The sequence below is a fragment of the Neofelis nebulosa genome, chromosome 7, assembly GCF_028018385.1.
Source record: "Neofelis nebulosa isolate mNeoNeb1 chromosome 7, mNeoNeb1.pri, whole genome shotgun sequence".
NCBI classification, from domain to species: Eukaryota; Metazoa; Chordata; class Mammalia; order Carnivora; family Felidae; genus Neofelis; species Neofelis nebulosa.
This window is the reverse complement of record NC_080788.1, coordinates 54287845-54302127: the sequence shown is the minus strand read 5'-3', so window position 1 is coordinate 54302127 and position 14283 is coordinate 54287845. Positions and strand designations below refer to the sequence as shown.

Genomic DNA, 14283 nt, shown 5'->3' with positions numbered 1-14283 from the left:
TATAAAATAAAGGTGGAAGCCCCAAAACATCTCAGTATAAAACAAGTAAAACAAAATAAATCCCATGTCAATATACAATTTACTGCTTCTCAGACTAGAGAAAAAAAACGAACATTTACAAAAGGAAATATATATTTTGCTCCTGAAAGCTTTGCTTTTTGGCACTTACTCATAAATAGTAAGAATAGTATTTATACTTCTTAAAGGTGTCTCCCAAATAAATAAAATTATTACCTATTAGGTTTTTTTAGCATACTATTGATATGAAGAGATACTTTGAAACATTTAGAAAATAAGTTGTGTTTATGTAGGTTAAAAGTTTAAAAAAATACTTCATTCAATCATAATGTTTTCATCCAACCTTTCTTTTACATAGCACCATGATTTTAACGTTTTTAGCATTAGTGCTGTGTACAATGGCCGGTACTAAAATTATGGGATGGTTTTCTTATAATTTTAGGACTACTTTCATTCAATACTTGGACTTGCAAACATCAAAAAAGCTATTGAAGAAGCTGAAAGACTCTCTGAAAGCCTTAAACTCAGGTACAAACATTATTATAAAATCTTTAAAAGAACATATATTTAGAAGATAAAAATAATATTTAGAACTTGTCTGACCATGCATATGAATCCCAGTTCCTAGCAATAAATCTTACATTGACTGGAACACAAAAATGAGAATCTTTTGCCATATTAATGCCTTTATTGTGTTCATGTGTTACCATTCATATTTTTTACTGAAAATCTAAAAATATGTAGAATGATAGATTCTTAAGGTAAGCATTGGTACAGTAGATTGGAGCTCAGGTCCAATTTTTTCTAACTCTCTGGCAGGATTCTTGAGAAAAGTATAATTCCTCATATTTCCCAGGTTATAATGTGCTACTGGACATTGGTCTTAGGGAAATGAAGTATTTGTGGTTAGTTTTGAACTGCATAGTTTGCAAAAATTATGTATGTTTAAAAACAAATCTAATTCTAATATTTGTCATGAGTGCCTTATCAGACTTAGAAAGTAATTAGAAATTAAAAACAGTATGTTTGAATTTTTAGTTATTAATAATTCTTTGTTTTTTTATTTTTATTTATTTTGGTTAGTCATTCTTTGAACAATGAAATAAAAGGGGAACGGTTTTTCTTAATGATTTTTCACACTTGGATCAATTAAGTAGTCTAATTATATACATCATAGTCTTTACTTAGAAATTATCTTTTTGAATTAATGTATTCCCTTCATCCTTCCCAGAAATTACTAATCTTGGAGCTGGAATATGTTAAGATGGTTGATAAAAGTTGGAATCACTATTCTCTTCCTCCTTTAGCCAGTTAATGAACTAAGTAGAGTAGAATTTCTCCTAATCTTTGAGTTACCCCTATTGACTGTTTCTCTTGGATTTACTGAGTTTTTCCCTACTTGTACTGTTATCAACAGTAATATTCTTTATTCTTTTATCTTTTGGGCATTAGGGCCATTTTCTCACTTATTTATTGTCTTTTTTATATTTTGAACTACTTTATAAGTAAATGAGTCTTTAGAGTTAATTTTAGGATTTTAAGTCCTTTGTAAAAGAAATTGCAGCAGATGTGAAATTCAGTGGAAAGGTTGAAATTAGTGCAAGGAAAGAACAAAAAACATTAAGCAACTTTAACTTGAGATCATAGTGTTTCTTTTCAGGATATTTGGCAATTTGAAATAAATCTACAGAGGGCAAATTTATGATTTGTGGTTTGTAACAGAACACTGGCAGAATCAAATTTCAGTTGGAGGGAGAAAGTATGCTGCCATAAAATACCCTAAGGTAGGGTACCAATTTTATGGAACTGGAAGTCCTTTACTTTTCATGATCATGCCAATAAAAGATACCTTGACTTGTTTTCTCAACTAGATATGAAGAAGCTGAGGTTCGAAAAAAACTTGAAGAAAAGGACAGACAGGAGGAGCAGCTGCAGAAACAGAAAAGGCAAGAAGCAGGAAGAGAGGATGGTGGTACATCAAATAAAAGTTCCTTGGAAAATGTAATGGATTCCAGAGACAAAACCCAAAAGGTATTTCAAATTTATTCTGTGATGTTAAAAAAGACTGGTTCCTTTTTTTCAGATGATTTGCTTAAGGTGAGTTGAGATACCACAACAATGTACTTTGAGACAACAAGGGTAAAATTTAATGTGTTTTTTATTAGAAATTGAATTAAATATTCTAGCTTCATTTGATCCCAGGTTTCTCTTGGAGCTTCTATAGAACTGTGTTCTATGCATTAATTAGTTTTTTTGCAGTCACTGTTAACTTGATTACAGTAGTAGAAAGAGCATTAAAGCTGTGATTCAGTATATCTGAGTTCCAGTCCCATGTCAGGTCTTGCTTAACCGTTCTGGGACTTCATTTCCTTACTGCCAAGTGAAGATCTTGAAATAGATGATTTTTAAGGTTTCTTCTTTCTAATAAATGTAATTTGCATTGAAAAGGATTTGGTGTACTAATTTGGTGCCTAACCTTTTATCTATTTCTAGGGTCTCATACTCTTCCCTTTGCTTTTTCTTCCTTTCTGCCCATTTCCCTTTCCTCTTCTGTTTCATTTTATTCAGCAGCTCCTTGAAATCTAGCTACATCATTTGTTTGCCAAGAACCATCAGTGACTCAATCTGTACCTGCCACCTACCACTGTCTACTATATCTCCTTCCTTCACCTTCTGAGGAACAATTCTTCCTAAAATATAATTTCTTTTTTTCTTGGGTGGGGGGGGGTTCAACCAACATTTATTGAGGAGTTATTATATTCTAGTCACCATACATTATCTATAGTTAATTCTTAGAAAAAAATTTTTTTAGATTATTTATTATTTAATTTATATCCAAGTTAGTTAGCATATAGTGCAACAATGATTTCAGGAGTGGACTCCTTAATGCACCTTACACATTTAGCCCTTCCCCACTCCAGCAACCCTCTGTTCTCCATATTTAAGAGTCTCTTATGTTTTGTCCCCCTCCCTGTTTTTATGTTATTTTTGCTTCCCTTCCCTTATGTTCATCTGTTTTGTATCTAAATTCCTTATATGAGTGAAGTCATATGATATTTGTCTTTCTCTAATTTCTCATAGCATAATACCCTCTACGGAACCCATAGTTCCGTCCACGTAGTTGCAGATGGCAACATTTCATTCTTTTTGATTGCTCCATTGTATACATATACACCACATCTTCTTTATCCATTTGTCTGTCGATGGACATTTGGGTTCTTTCCATACTTTGGCTATTGTTGATAGTGCTGCTATAAACATTGGGGTGCATGTATCCCTTCGAAACAGCATACCTGTATCCCTTGGATAAATACCTAGTAGTGCAATTGCCAGGTTGTAAGGTAGTTCTATTTTTAGTTTTTTGAGGAACCTCCATACTGTTTTCCAGAGTGGCTGCACCAGTTTGCATTCTCACCAGCAGTACAAAAGAGATCCTCTCTCTCCACATCCTCGCCAACATCCATTGTTGCCTGAGTTGTGAATGTTAGCCATTCTGACAGGTGTGAGGTGGTATCTCACTGTGGTTTTGATTTGTATTTCCGTGATGATGAGTGATGTTGAACATTTTTTCATGTGTCGGTTGGCCATCTGGTTGTCTTCTTTGGAGACCTGTCCGTGTCTTTTGCCCATTTCTTCACTAGATTATTTGTTTGGGTGTTGAGTTTGATAAGATCTTTATAGATTTTGGATACTAACCCTTTATCTGATATGTCGTTTGCAAATATCTTCTCCCCTAAAATATAATTTCTTAAACTCTGTTGAAATTTAGGGAAGGATTTCTGCTTTACTTTTTCTTAAGCATTTTGTAGCTTTCAGCTATCATTTGTGTGTGAATCATCATTGGTTTCATTAAGAAATAGATGTTGAGGGTGCTTGGGTGGTTCACTTGGTTAGGCTCCTGACTCTTGATTTCAGCTCAGGTCATGATCTCATGGGTTTGTGGGATCAAGCCCTGCATTGGGCTCATCCATGCTGACAGCATGGAGCCTACTTGGGATTCTCTTTCTTCCTCTCTCTCTGCCCCTCACCTGCCCGCACTCTGTCTCTCTCAAAATAAATAAATAATAATAAATAAATAAACATTAAAAAACATTTAAATGTTTGACCTTATACTAAGCACTGTGTAAAAAGAAATGAAGAACTAGTGGTTTGTTGATTTTAGGAACTCATAATATAAGCTAAATAACACTATCTTAGGGAGATATAGGTTAAATGGCTGATATAGATAAATACAAGACTTCAAAGAACTATGTGAAATGATATTTTAATCTCTTCATTTTGTTGCCTTTCCATCAGGAGGGCCAACTATTTTTTTGTTACTTTTATTTTTGTTTAGCCTTTTTATATTGGGAAAAAATCACAATTAAACACTGTTACCCAGTTGCAATAGTCAACTAATATTTGTCACATTTTTTTTGGTCACATTTTGTATCTGTACCTCTCCCCTTTTCTTTTGCTATATTATTTCAAAGCAAGTTTCAGATAACATACCATTTTGCCCCTAAATATTTCAGTATGCATCTCAAAGGGACATTTTCTCAATAATGACAATGCTATTTTTCCATCTCACAAGATTAATAGTAATTCCCTGATGTAATGTAATATCCAGCCTATATCCACATTTACCCACTGTCTCATATTGATACTTCAGAGTTGATTTGTTTGAATTAGGATCCAGATGAGGTCCACTTAGAGTCTTTTGGTTGTTATGTCTCTTAAATACTCTCTGCTTGAGTTCCCCTTTAATTTTTTTTGTTTCATGCCTTTGGCTTTTTAATACTAGATCAGTTCTTTGAAATGAACCAACCACATTCGGGATTTATCTGATTGTTTCCTCCTTGTATTATTTAATTTCTACTTCTATCTTCCGTATTTCTTGTAGGCTGAAAGTTCAGCCTAGCAGCTTAATAGGGTTCAGGTTCGGTTTTTGTTTTTGGCAAGAATGCTTAGTAGGTGATACTGTGTACTTCATAGTGTATAGTATTAGGAAGCACGTAATATACATTTCTTTTTTAATCTTAGTGATGCTAAAATGGATCAGTAGGCTCAGGTAGGTCATTGGTTTTCCCATCTATAAAATGAGTTAGTACCTGACGGAATTATCGTATGTTGTTTTGGTTAGAAAATACAAATTTGTAAAACCTTATATTACTTCATCTTCCTTTGATTATATAAAGAGAACTCTGAAGGGAATTGCCAGAATTTTTATTTCATTGCAAGAAATATTCTCTCATTAAATTAAATATTAAATTCCTGTAACAGTCTGTGCTTTTACATTATATTTAGTCATTAACTGAAGAAAATTTCAAGGAAGTGTTAAATGATTCTGATGTGCTGCTGGTTATTTTAGCTGTTATCTATTGCCAGATAATGTGGGAAGCCATTATTGTTCATCTGTATTTTAATAAAATGCCAGTACTCCACATGCTTCATTTTCCAGGCTTTCAGTTTCAATGATGTAATAGAGTTGAACTTTATGTTTCTATGAAAATTTTTACTTCTATTAAAGTTGAAACTTTTTTTTTCCTGTGAAATAGATAAATGGTGAAAAGAGTGACAAAAATGAGACCACAGAGAAAGGTAAGTGTGACAGAAAGAGGGAGTCCTTTTAGGTTATTATTGAGATCTTCTTTTAATCAAAATAAGCTTCAGATTTTACACAATGAGATCTTAACATTGTGTCTAATTTGTATGTAAGCTTTATCATTTTTCTTAGCCTATGCAATTATATTGAAAATGTGTTTATATTCCGTATATATCATGGGGAATATTTATGGTAATATGTAATTAAAAACATCAAAACCATAGTTTATACTTTTCATTCTTTTTTTTCAAGATGTAGTTTAGCATAGCAGTTAAGAGCATGGACTCTCTGAAGTCAGACTACCTGGATTTTGCTGGCCCCTCCTGAATTTCCATGTGATCTTGAGCATGTTATTTAATCTCTACCTTAATTTCCCCATCTGTAAAGTGAGGATAATATTAATACCGATTTTATAGACTTACTGTGAGGATTGAATGAGTTAATATATTTGAAACTCTTAGTAACGTGATATGAGGATTTGTGTATTAGCTATTATGACTTTTGGTTCTAGTTTATAGACCTAATTATTTAAAATCTTCACTCCCCTCAAAAATATCTACACCAGTAATTTGGATATTATCCATAGGTGGTGTTGATGTTCCAATTACACGTATGTGACCTATACAACAGGACTCAGACAGTTGCCTAAGTTTTTCTTTCTCAGAAAAGATTTAATTATTAATTGTATGTAACACTAAAATAAATTCTCTATTTAAAGTATTATCATACAACAATTTAAAAAATAAGATACCTTCCTAAAAGATGTTATTAATTCATTCCAAGATTTGTTTTTATCTATCTTTTTTGTATCTCATTCTGCTTAGGTGTTATTTCCCTAAGTGGTTTGTTCCCAACTTGTTTAGATGATTTTGTTGTCAAAATGATCTTGATGGTTAGAGAAGTAGGGTGGTTATTTTCAGCTGGGTATTTTAGCTTAGGAGATCATGTGACTACGTTCTTCTCACATCTCATTGCCAAAATAGTTCTTTACATTTTTAAGCTCCCTTGTAGCAGCTTTTTATCTTTTTAATATTTATTTATTTACTTACTTTTAAAGTTTTTATTACTGAAGTATAGTTGACTTTGTTGTGCTTTTTAATCGTTCATTTCAGATGGTAGAAGCTGTAAGAGGAAAATAGCAACATAACAAATATTTATTTTGGTTAAATATTAAAGGGCTAGAGAATAAACATTTTAGGCTTGGGGGGTCACTGAGGTTCGTGCTGTCACAGCAGGAAAGCAGCAGCCATTGACAATATGTAAACAACGTTTGTACAGCTGTGTTCCATTAAAAACAGGTGGCCATAGTTTGTCAACCCCTGATGCAGAACACAAAAAACAAGCCTTTGACTTGTTACTCTAGGAATACTTGAAAATCTAAATGTTTTTTAAATAGTCCCCATAAGACCTCATCAGAGACTTTTTAAAAAGAATTTAGAAACTGTCAAGAATTTTTGAACCATGGATTTTTTTTCTGGTTGACATTTTTCATATGATTTAATTATTAAATAGAGAATAAGAAAATCTTCATGAGATACATATATTAATTTCCTTTATTTTGTACCAGCAACAGTCACCACCTGATGTAGTTGTAACCTCAACAGCTAGCTTTGGTATTTAAGCCTTCAGAAACAGAACATTGAACTAGTTTCTTGATGAATGTCAAAAACACAAATTATATTTAATGTTAGTTTAAAAAGTAGTAAGTAGTGTGATGGGATAGCAGGTATATGACAGCTAGTGTACTTCACTCTTCTAGAAGAAGCAATTATTGTCCTGTGTTTAGTGATAAGAAAGCACGTGGAACTAGGTGTTTTTTGTTGCTTATATTGTCTCTCTTGATTCCAAGGGGCAATCACAGCGAAGGAGCTATACACAATGATGATGGATGAAAACATCAGCTTGATTATAATGGATGCTCGAAGAATGCAGGATTATCAAGATTCCCATATTTCAAATTCTCTCAGTGTTCCTGAAGAAGCCATCAGTCCAGGGTGGGTCATTGTGTATTTAGGTAAAATGGTTAACTGTAGATAGTAGTAAATGTTACTACTTACCATCCAGGCTAAATATGATAAAGTAGGCTTTCTTCTCTGGTTACTCCGTAATGTTACACTTTACTCTTTCTCTGAAGGGTGGTATAAAGAACATTTTGGTTTGGGTGTTTTCTCCTATTTGTGACATTTGTAGTCTTATTGGAAGAGAAGTGAAGCTGCCTTTGTGTCCCCTCTCTCCCAAGGTTTTTTTTGACTAATTTTTCCTTTTTTTATTTATGAGCTTGTGAAGTATATGCACCAAATTGACTAAAATCGTGAACTGATTGAATTGTTTTTTTATTTAGGAATACCCCATAGTGGGGCACCTGGGTGGCTCAGTTGGTTAAGCATCCAGGTCTTCATTTTGGCTCAGGTCATGATCTCACAATTCATGGGATCGAGCCCCGTGTTAGGTTCTGCACTGTTAGCTTGGAGCTTGGTTGAGATTCTCTCCTCTCTCTCTGCCCCTCCCCAGCTCATGCTCACTCTCACTCTCTCAAAAACAAATGAATAAAATTTTAAAAATTAAAAAAAATAAAAAAGAAATATCCATCCTGTTATCTGTAGTAAAAGAGTACATAAATACTTTTTTGGGGGAAAAAAAAACAGTATCACCAACTAATTAAGTAAATGGATAGACTCCAAAGTCAGACTATATTCAGATCGAAATTGTTTCTTCTCAGCTACATTACTTCTAGCCAGTGACCTAACCTCTCTAAGCCCATATCCATCTATAAAATAGGAATAATAATATTACCTATCTCAGGTTTTGAGAAGCTTAAGTGAAATTTTATATACACAAATTTACCACAGTGGCTGGTACTAGTAGGGACTCATTAAAAATTTTTTTTTCTTTTTTGATAAGGATGTTAATCTATAAAATAATGTAAAGTTACTTGCATGAATATATTATGTATTAAAAACTATCATAATAATGACAGAGCTAAACCTCCATATCCAGGGCTATTTTTAGTATTTCAAGTGTTAAATAAATTATATAACCTCTCTGGGTCTTAGTTTATGGGATTGGATTAAAATCTATGGCCCATTTTAAGATTAACTTAAACAGCATTGAAAAGACATACTTTTTAAATTAGTAAAAAAAAAAGGGGGTGGGGGGGCGCCTGGGTGGCTCAGTCAGTTGAGTGTATGACTTCGGCTCAGGTCATGATCTTGCTCTCCGTGTGTTTGAGCCCTGCTTCAGGCTCAGAGCCTGGAGCCCACTTCAGATTCTGTGTCTCCCTCTCTCTCTCTGCCCTTCCCCCGCTTACACACGATCACGTTCTCTTTCAAAAATAAATAAACATTAAAAAAATTTAAAAATAAGTAAATAAATTAGGCAGTAAAATTTGCATAGTTTTTGGCGCATTTTTTGATGCTTGATAAAGTTTGACCTGAAGAATAGGGTGCTTTGTAAATAATGCTGTTGAAAAGTGACACTAGAGTACTTAGTCTAATCAAGTGGGTGTCACTGTATTCCTAGGATTTGAATAGACAAAATTGTATTAATCTTTGGATGGTCTAATCTGTACTAACAGAAAGCCTGGGTTTTTATTGAGTTTAAGTGTTTCCCAAAATGCGAGAAATTTGACTACTATGAAACTCATGATGAGTTTAGGTTGAAGATTAAAGAGTGATGAACTGCATGCCAAGAAAATTATTCCCCTTTAACTTTTGTTTCAGTCTTTCTGAAGTCATTAAAAGAAGTCTGTTTGGTGCTAGCATTCCTTTTTAATATTTGGTTATCTTTCTCACCAGAGAGTAGGCCTTAGAGCTTTCTGGAGGCAACAGTATCTACAACTAGCTGATGGTGATTACTGTTTTCTTTATTTATTTTTTTTTTTAAACATTTTAATACAGTATAGCATACATACAAAAACACTCCTGTCCTAAGTATTTGGCTCAGTGAATTTTCAAAAGCAACACACCCATTTAGGACACCCATTTATCTGACCAGAAATAGAATATTACTATCACTCCAGAATCCCTTCATATGCCCTCTGTTAGTTACTACCCATATCCCCACCCACCAAAGGGAACCACCAGCTTCTAACAGAATAGATTTATTTTTGGGGCGCCTGGGTGGCTGAGTCGGTTAAGCATCCGACTTTGGTTCAGGTCATGATCTCATGGTCTATGAGTTCAAGCCCTGTGTCAGGCTCTGTGCTGACAGCTCGGAGCCTGGAGCCTGCTTTGGATTCTGTGTCTCCTCTCTCTCTGCCCCTTCCCTTCTTGTGCTCTGTCTTTCTCTGTCTCTCTCAAAAATAAATAAACATTAAAAAATTAAAAAAAAAAAAGGATAGATTTATTTTTGTCTGTTTTTGTATTTTATATAAAAGGAAATATATAATCTATAGTTTTTTATATATCTGGCTGCTTGTACTCCATATTATTGGTGTAGTTATGGTTCATTCTGTTGTGTGAATAAAGCATAATTTTACTGATGTATGTATTTTACTGATTATCATTTATTCATTAGATATGCTGCTGTTTCCATGTATATGGGACTGTACATTTTCCTGTTAAATTTAAAGGATCACTTTCAATTAAGTAATTAAATTAATAATTAAGTTTATTTTTTTTAATTTTTTTTTTTAACGTTTATTTATTTTTGAGACAGAGAGAGACAGAGCATGAACGGGGGAGGGGCAGAGAGAGAGGGAGACACAGAATCAGAAGCAGGCTCCAGGCTCTGAGCCATCAGCCCAGAGCCCGATGCGGGGCTCGAACTCGCGGACCGCGAGATCGTGACCTGAGCTGAAGTCGGACGCCCAACTGACTGAGCCACCCAGGCGCCCCAATAATTAAGTTTATTAAATAATAGACAAGATAGGGCAAAATTGCAGCAATTTGTAAAGATGTTACATGAAAGAGTGAGTTTGGGAAATACTAGTGATACAATTATTTCCTAAAGTGTTTTTTATGGAGTACTAATCTTGAGTTTTTAGACTAAAAGGCAAATATATCCCTAGAGTCAGGGATAGTCCTTAATATCACATTTCAGGGGTGCCTGGGTGGCTCATTTAGTTAAATGTTTACCTCTTGATTTCAGCTCAGGTCATGATCTCACGATTCGTGAGTTCAAGCCCCAAATCAGGCTCTGTGCTGACAGTGCAGGACCTGCTTGGGATTCTCTCTCTCACGCTGCTCTCTGCCCCTCCTCTGCTTGAGCACTGTCTCTCTCAAAAATAAATAAGTAAACATTAACAGTAAAAAATCATATTTCAATTTTTTTCATTCTTATCACTATATATCAGGTGAGAATATTAGGAGACAGTATTTTATATTTCTTCTCTTTTCCTTTATTTCCTACAGGATATAGTAGCCAACATTATTATATAGGAGCAAGTTTTTTTTTTTCTTTTAAATAATCTAAACCATTTCTTTTACTTATGAATAAAAGTGTACCAGTCCTGCCCAGCTTGCCAGTATTATCAGTTAAATATTAAAATGCTTAGTGCTTTGCCAGGAATAATATGGAGTTTCTTACCTGATGGAACAAATTTGTATTATTTATTCAGTCATTCAGCACTCATATACTGAGCACTAGTTTTCTGTGGGCTGGATTGCTATGGTTCTAAGTACTGGGGCTTACCTATTGAACAAAAATTTTGCTTCATGGAGCTTATATTTTAACAGGGAGGTGGGATAGCAAAACAGACAATAAACCTTAAAATGTATGTCTGCTATTTAATAAGTGCAATGGAGATGGGTGTATCAAGTGTATACATTGGGCTAGGTATTAAAATTTTAATCCAGGAAGGCTTCATGGAGAAGTTATAACTGAGCAAATTTTGAGAGGGTAAAGGAAATGAGTGATGGCAGTTATCTGAAGGAAAAGGATTCCAGATAGAAAGGCACAGAGGCAAAGGCCCTTAGGCAGGAGTATACCTGAGTAAGCAGGAACTACAAGGAGGCAGTGGTTGGTGTCGAGTGGAATAAATGGGCAAGTAGTTAGTGATGAAAAGTTGATGTAATAGGATTTGGGGGGGGAGGGGCTGTGCTGCAGGCCCACTCTAAGGACTTTAGGTAACTTTTAAATTAACTTTTATGTGAGCAAAAGACATGAATAGCATGCTTTAATGTACAGTTGATATTTTTCACAGTTGATGATTTAAAAGGCAGCACAGCAGAACAGCTAAGAGCATGGACGTGAACAAGATTGCCTGAGTTTGAAATTTGGCTTCACTTGGCATCTGAAGTAATGCCTACTTCATAGGATTTGTTGTGAGGATTCAGTTGAGATTCTATGAAAATAAAGCATTTAGGAGAGTATCTGGCACATAGTAAATGCTCTATGTGTTTGTTAAATAAGCATTTTGGTATTTGGTTAGCAATTATCTACATAGGTATAAGAGAACTGAAGTATAAATAATGTTACCCGAGTGATCCCCCAGTTATTTATATTTAGCTGAGAGAGGTGTTCAGATGACTTCTTTGTTTGCAGTTTTGGCTCCCTTTTTTGTGAGGGGTTACAGTTGATTCCATTTCTTTTAGTTTCTAATAATTACTAAAACATATTCCAGTGTTATGCAAAGGTGAAGTTATTAAACATTTTAGGATTATTTATTATCCAGACATACAATTTGACCTTAGAAAGAAATGTTGCTGAAAATTTACTGTGGTACAGACTAAAAGAAAACTCAGTGTCTTATATTAGTATATTAAGACTTCTTGTCTACCTTTGCCCCAATACAAATGTTAATACATTTCAGAGTCACTGCTAGTTGGATTGAAGCAAAACTCCCAGATGATTCTAAAGACACATGGAAGAAGAGGGGGAATGTGGAATATGTGGTACTTCTTGACTGGTTTAGTTCAACAAAAGATTTACAACTTGGAACAACTCTACGGAGTCTGAAAGATGCACTTTTCAAGGTTAGCAAGTTTCCTTGTTAGTTCACTGTAATTGTAAGCCTTCTTTGGTTGTTAGAAAGGTATACTGACTAGCTGTTTATCATAAGGATAAGAAGATTCAGCAGCTTTGGTTGGAGATTTTTTTTAAATGCAGATTTAAAAGACTAGTTTTGAATCATCAAATAATAATAAACTGATAATATAACATAAGATTAGAATTTCCAGGAACATAAACTGTCTAAAAAAAGTGTTATTTTTTTGTTTTAAGAATTAGACTATGACAGAGAGGGAGAAAGGCAAACCATCAGAGACTCTTAAATACAGAGAACAAACTGAGGGTGGAATGGGGGAGGCGGGGAATAGGTGATGGGCTTTGAGGAGGGCCCTTGTTGGGATGAGCACTGGATGTTGTATGTAAGTAATGAACTACAGGAATCTACCCCCAAAACCAAGAGCACACTTTACACACTGTGTTCGTCAATTTGACAATAAATTATATTAAAAATAAATAAAAAAGAATTAGACTACGAAACATAGAAGCAAAGGAAGAAGTCACTAAGGAGAAAAAGCTTGTTAGATTTGACTTGACAAAAAAAAATTTGTGGAAAAATACCATATGATTAGATTGCAGAAGACAAATAGATTATTTGCAATAAATAGGGCAGTACAGTTGGCCTTTGAATAACACAGTGTTTAGGGGTACCAATACCCTGCCACAATTTTTGACTTCTCCCAAATTTTACTAATACTGTTGACCAAAAGCCTTACTTATAACATAAACAGTCGATTAGCAAAGTATTTTTATATGTATTATATACTGTATTCTTATAATAAAGTAAGCTAGAAAAAAGCAAATGTTATAAATTATATAAAATTATATAAAATAATGAAAAAATTACTGAAATCATAATTCAATCATAATTAAAATCGCAGTTACTGTACTGTATGTATATTTATTGGAAAAAGGCCCCATATAGGTGGGTAAGCAGCACCAGGATAAGAATGGTGGCAGCAGTGGGCCTGGCCCTGGAATGGTAGGGTTCCACAGCCTGGTAACCTCTACTGAGCGATGGCAGCCACTGGGTGGGCCTGTAGGTGGCGACAGCACCCTTGGATCACAGTATAGCTGCCTAGAGATATACCACCAGCCTGTGGCCATTGGCAACCACAGCCTCATGTGAATGTTCTGGCCTCCAGGAGCCACCATAGGGAGGAGCATTCTGCCCTTGGCCAGGGAGGGTCCTAGGCCCAAGGAGGACCAGGGCAGGGAGGAGGGAATACGAAGAATGCTGGACTTCCTGGGCAGCACCAACCTGCACTCTGGGGGGTGTGTCTCCACTTCAGCCTCACCTCCTGTCCACCAGTCCAGGGCTTTCAGCCTGACCACTCTGCTGGCACACAAGGACCTGAACTGTGTCCAGTTTGGGGCTTCTGGGAGCTGCTGACAGCTGGTGACAGCCTCAACAGGTTGCCCAGGTACTCATTTGGGCAACAGGCACAACCTCTGCACTATTCGCTTTCAATGTGGTCCCATCGGTGGGCAGTTGTAAATGCCTGTGGCTTTTGCCATCAACTCAAAGGGGAGAAAAAAGTGTGTAAGTGGACTTGGCGTGGTTCAAACCCATGTTGTTCAACAGTCAACTATAGAACACCTAAAATATGAAGGAACTTTTGCAAATAAAAAAAGTATTTAAGATAAAATAGTAAAATAAGTAGTGGACATAGACACGAACAGAAGAGGAAATACAAGAGACAAACATAAAAACAATCATCTTTACTAGTAGAAAT

At 35.0% G+C, this 14283-nt stretch overlaps 1 protein-coding gene across 1 annotated transcript in view; it reads left to right on the top strand.

Moving 5' to 3' along the window:
* Window positions 1-14283, top strand: part of USP8 (ubiquitin specific peptidase 8) — a 55940-nt gene that overhangs the window by 9098 nt on the left and 32559 nt on the right. Inside the window, exons 3-7 of the mRNA XM_058737746.1 lie at window positions 461-546; window positions 1890-2049; window positions 5556-5598; window positions 7452-7596; window positions 12354-12516. Of these exons, the coding sequence (XP_058593729.1) occupies window positions 461-546; window positions 1890-2049; window positions 5556-5598; window positions 7452-7596; window positions 12354-12516 (597 nt within the window). The remainder of the gene's footprint in view (window positions 1-460; window positions 547-1889; window positions 2050-5555; window positions 5599-7451; window positions 7597-12353; window positions 12517-14283) is intronic.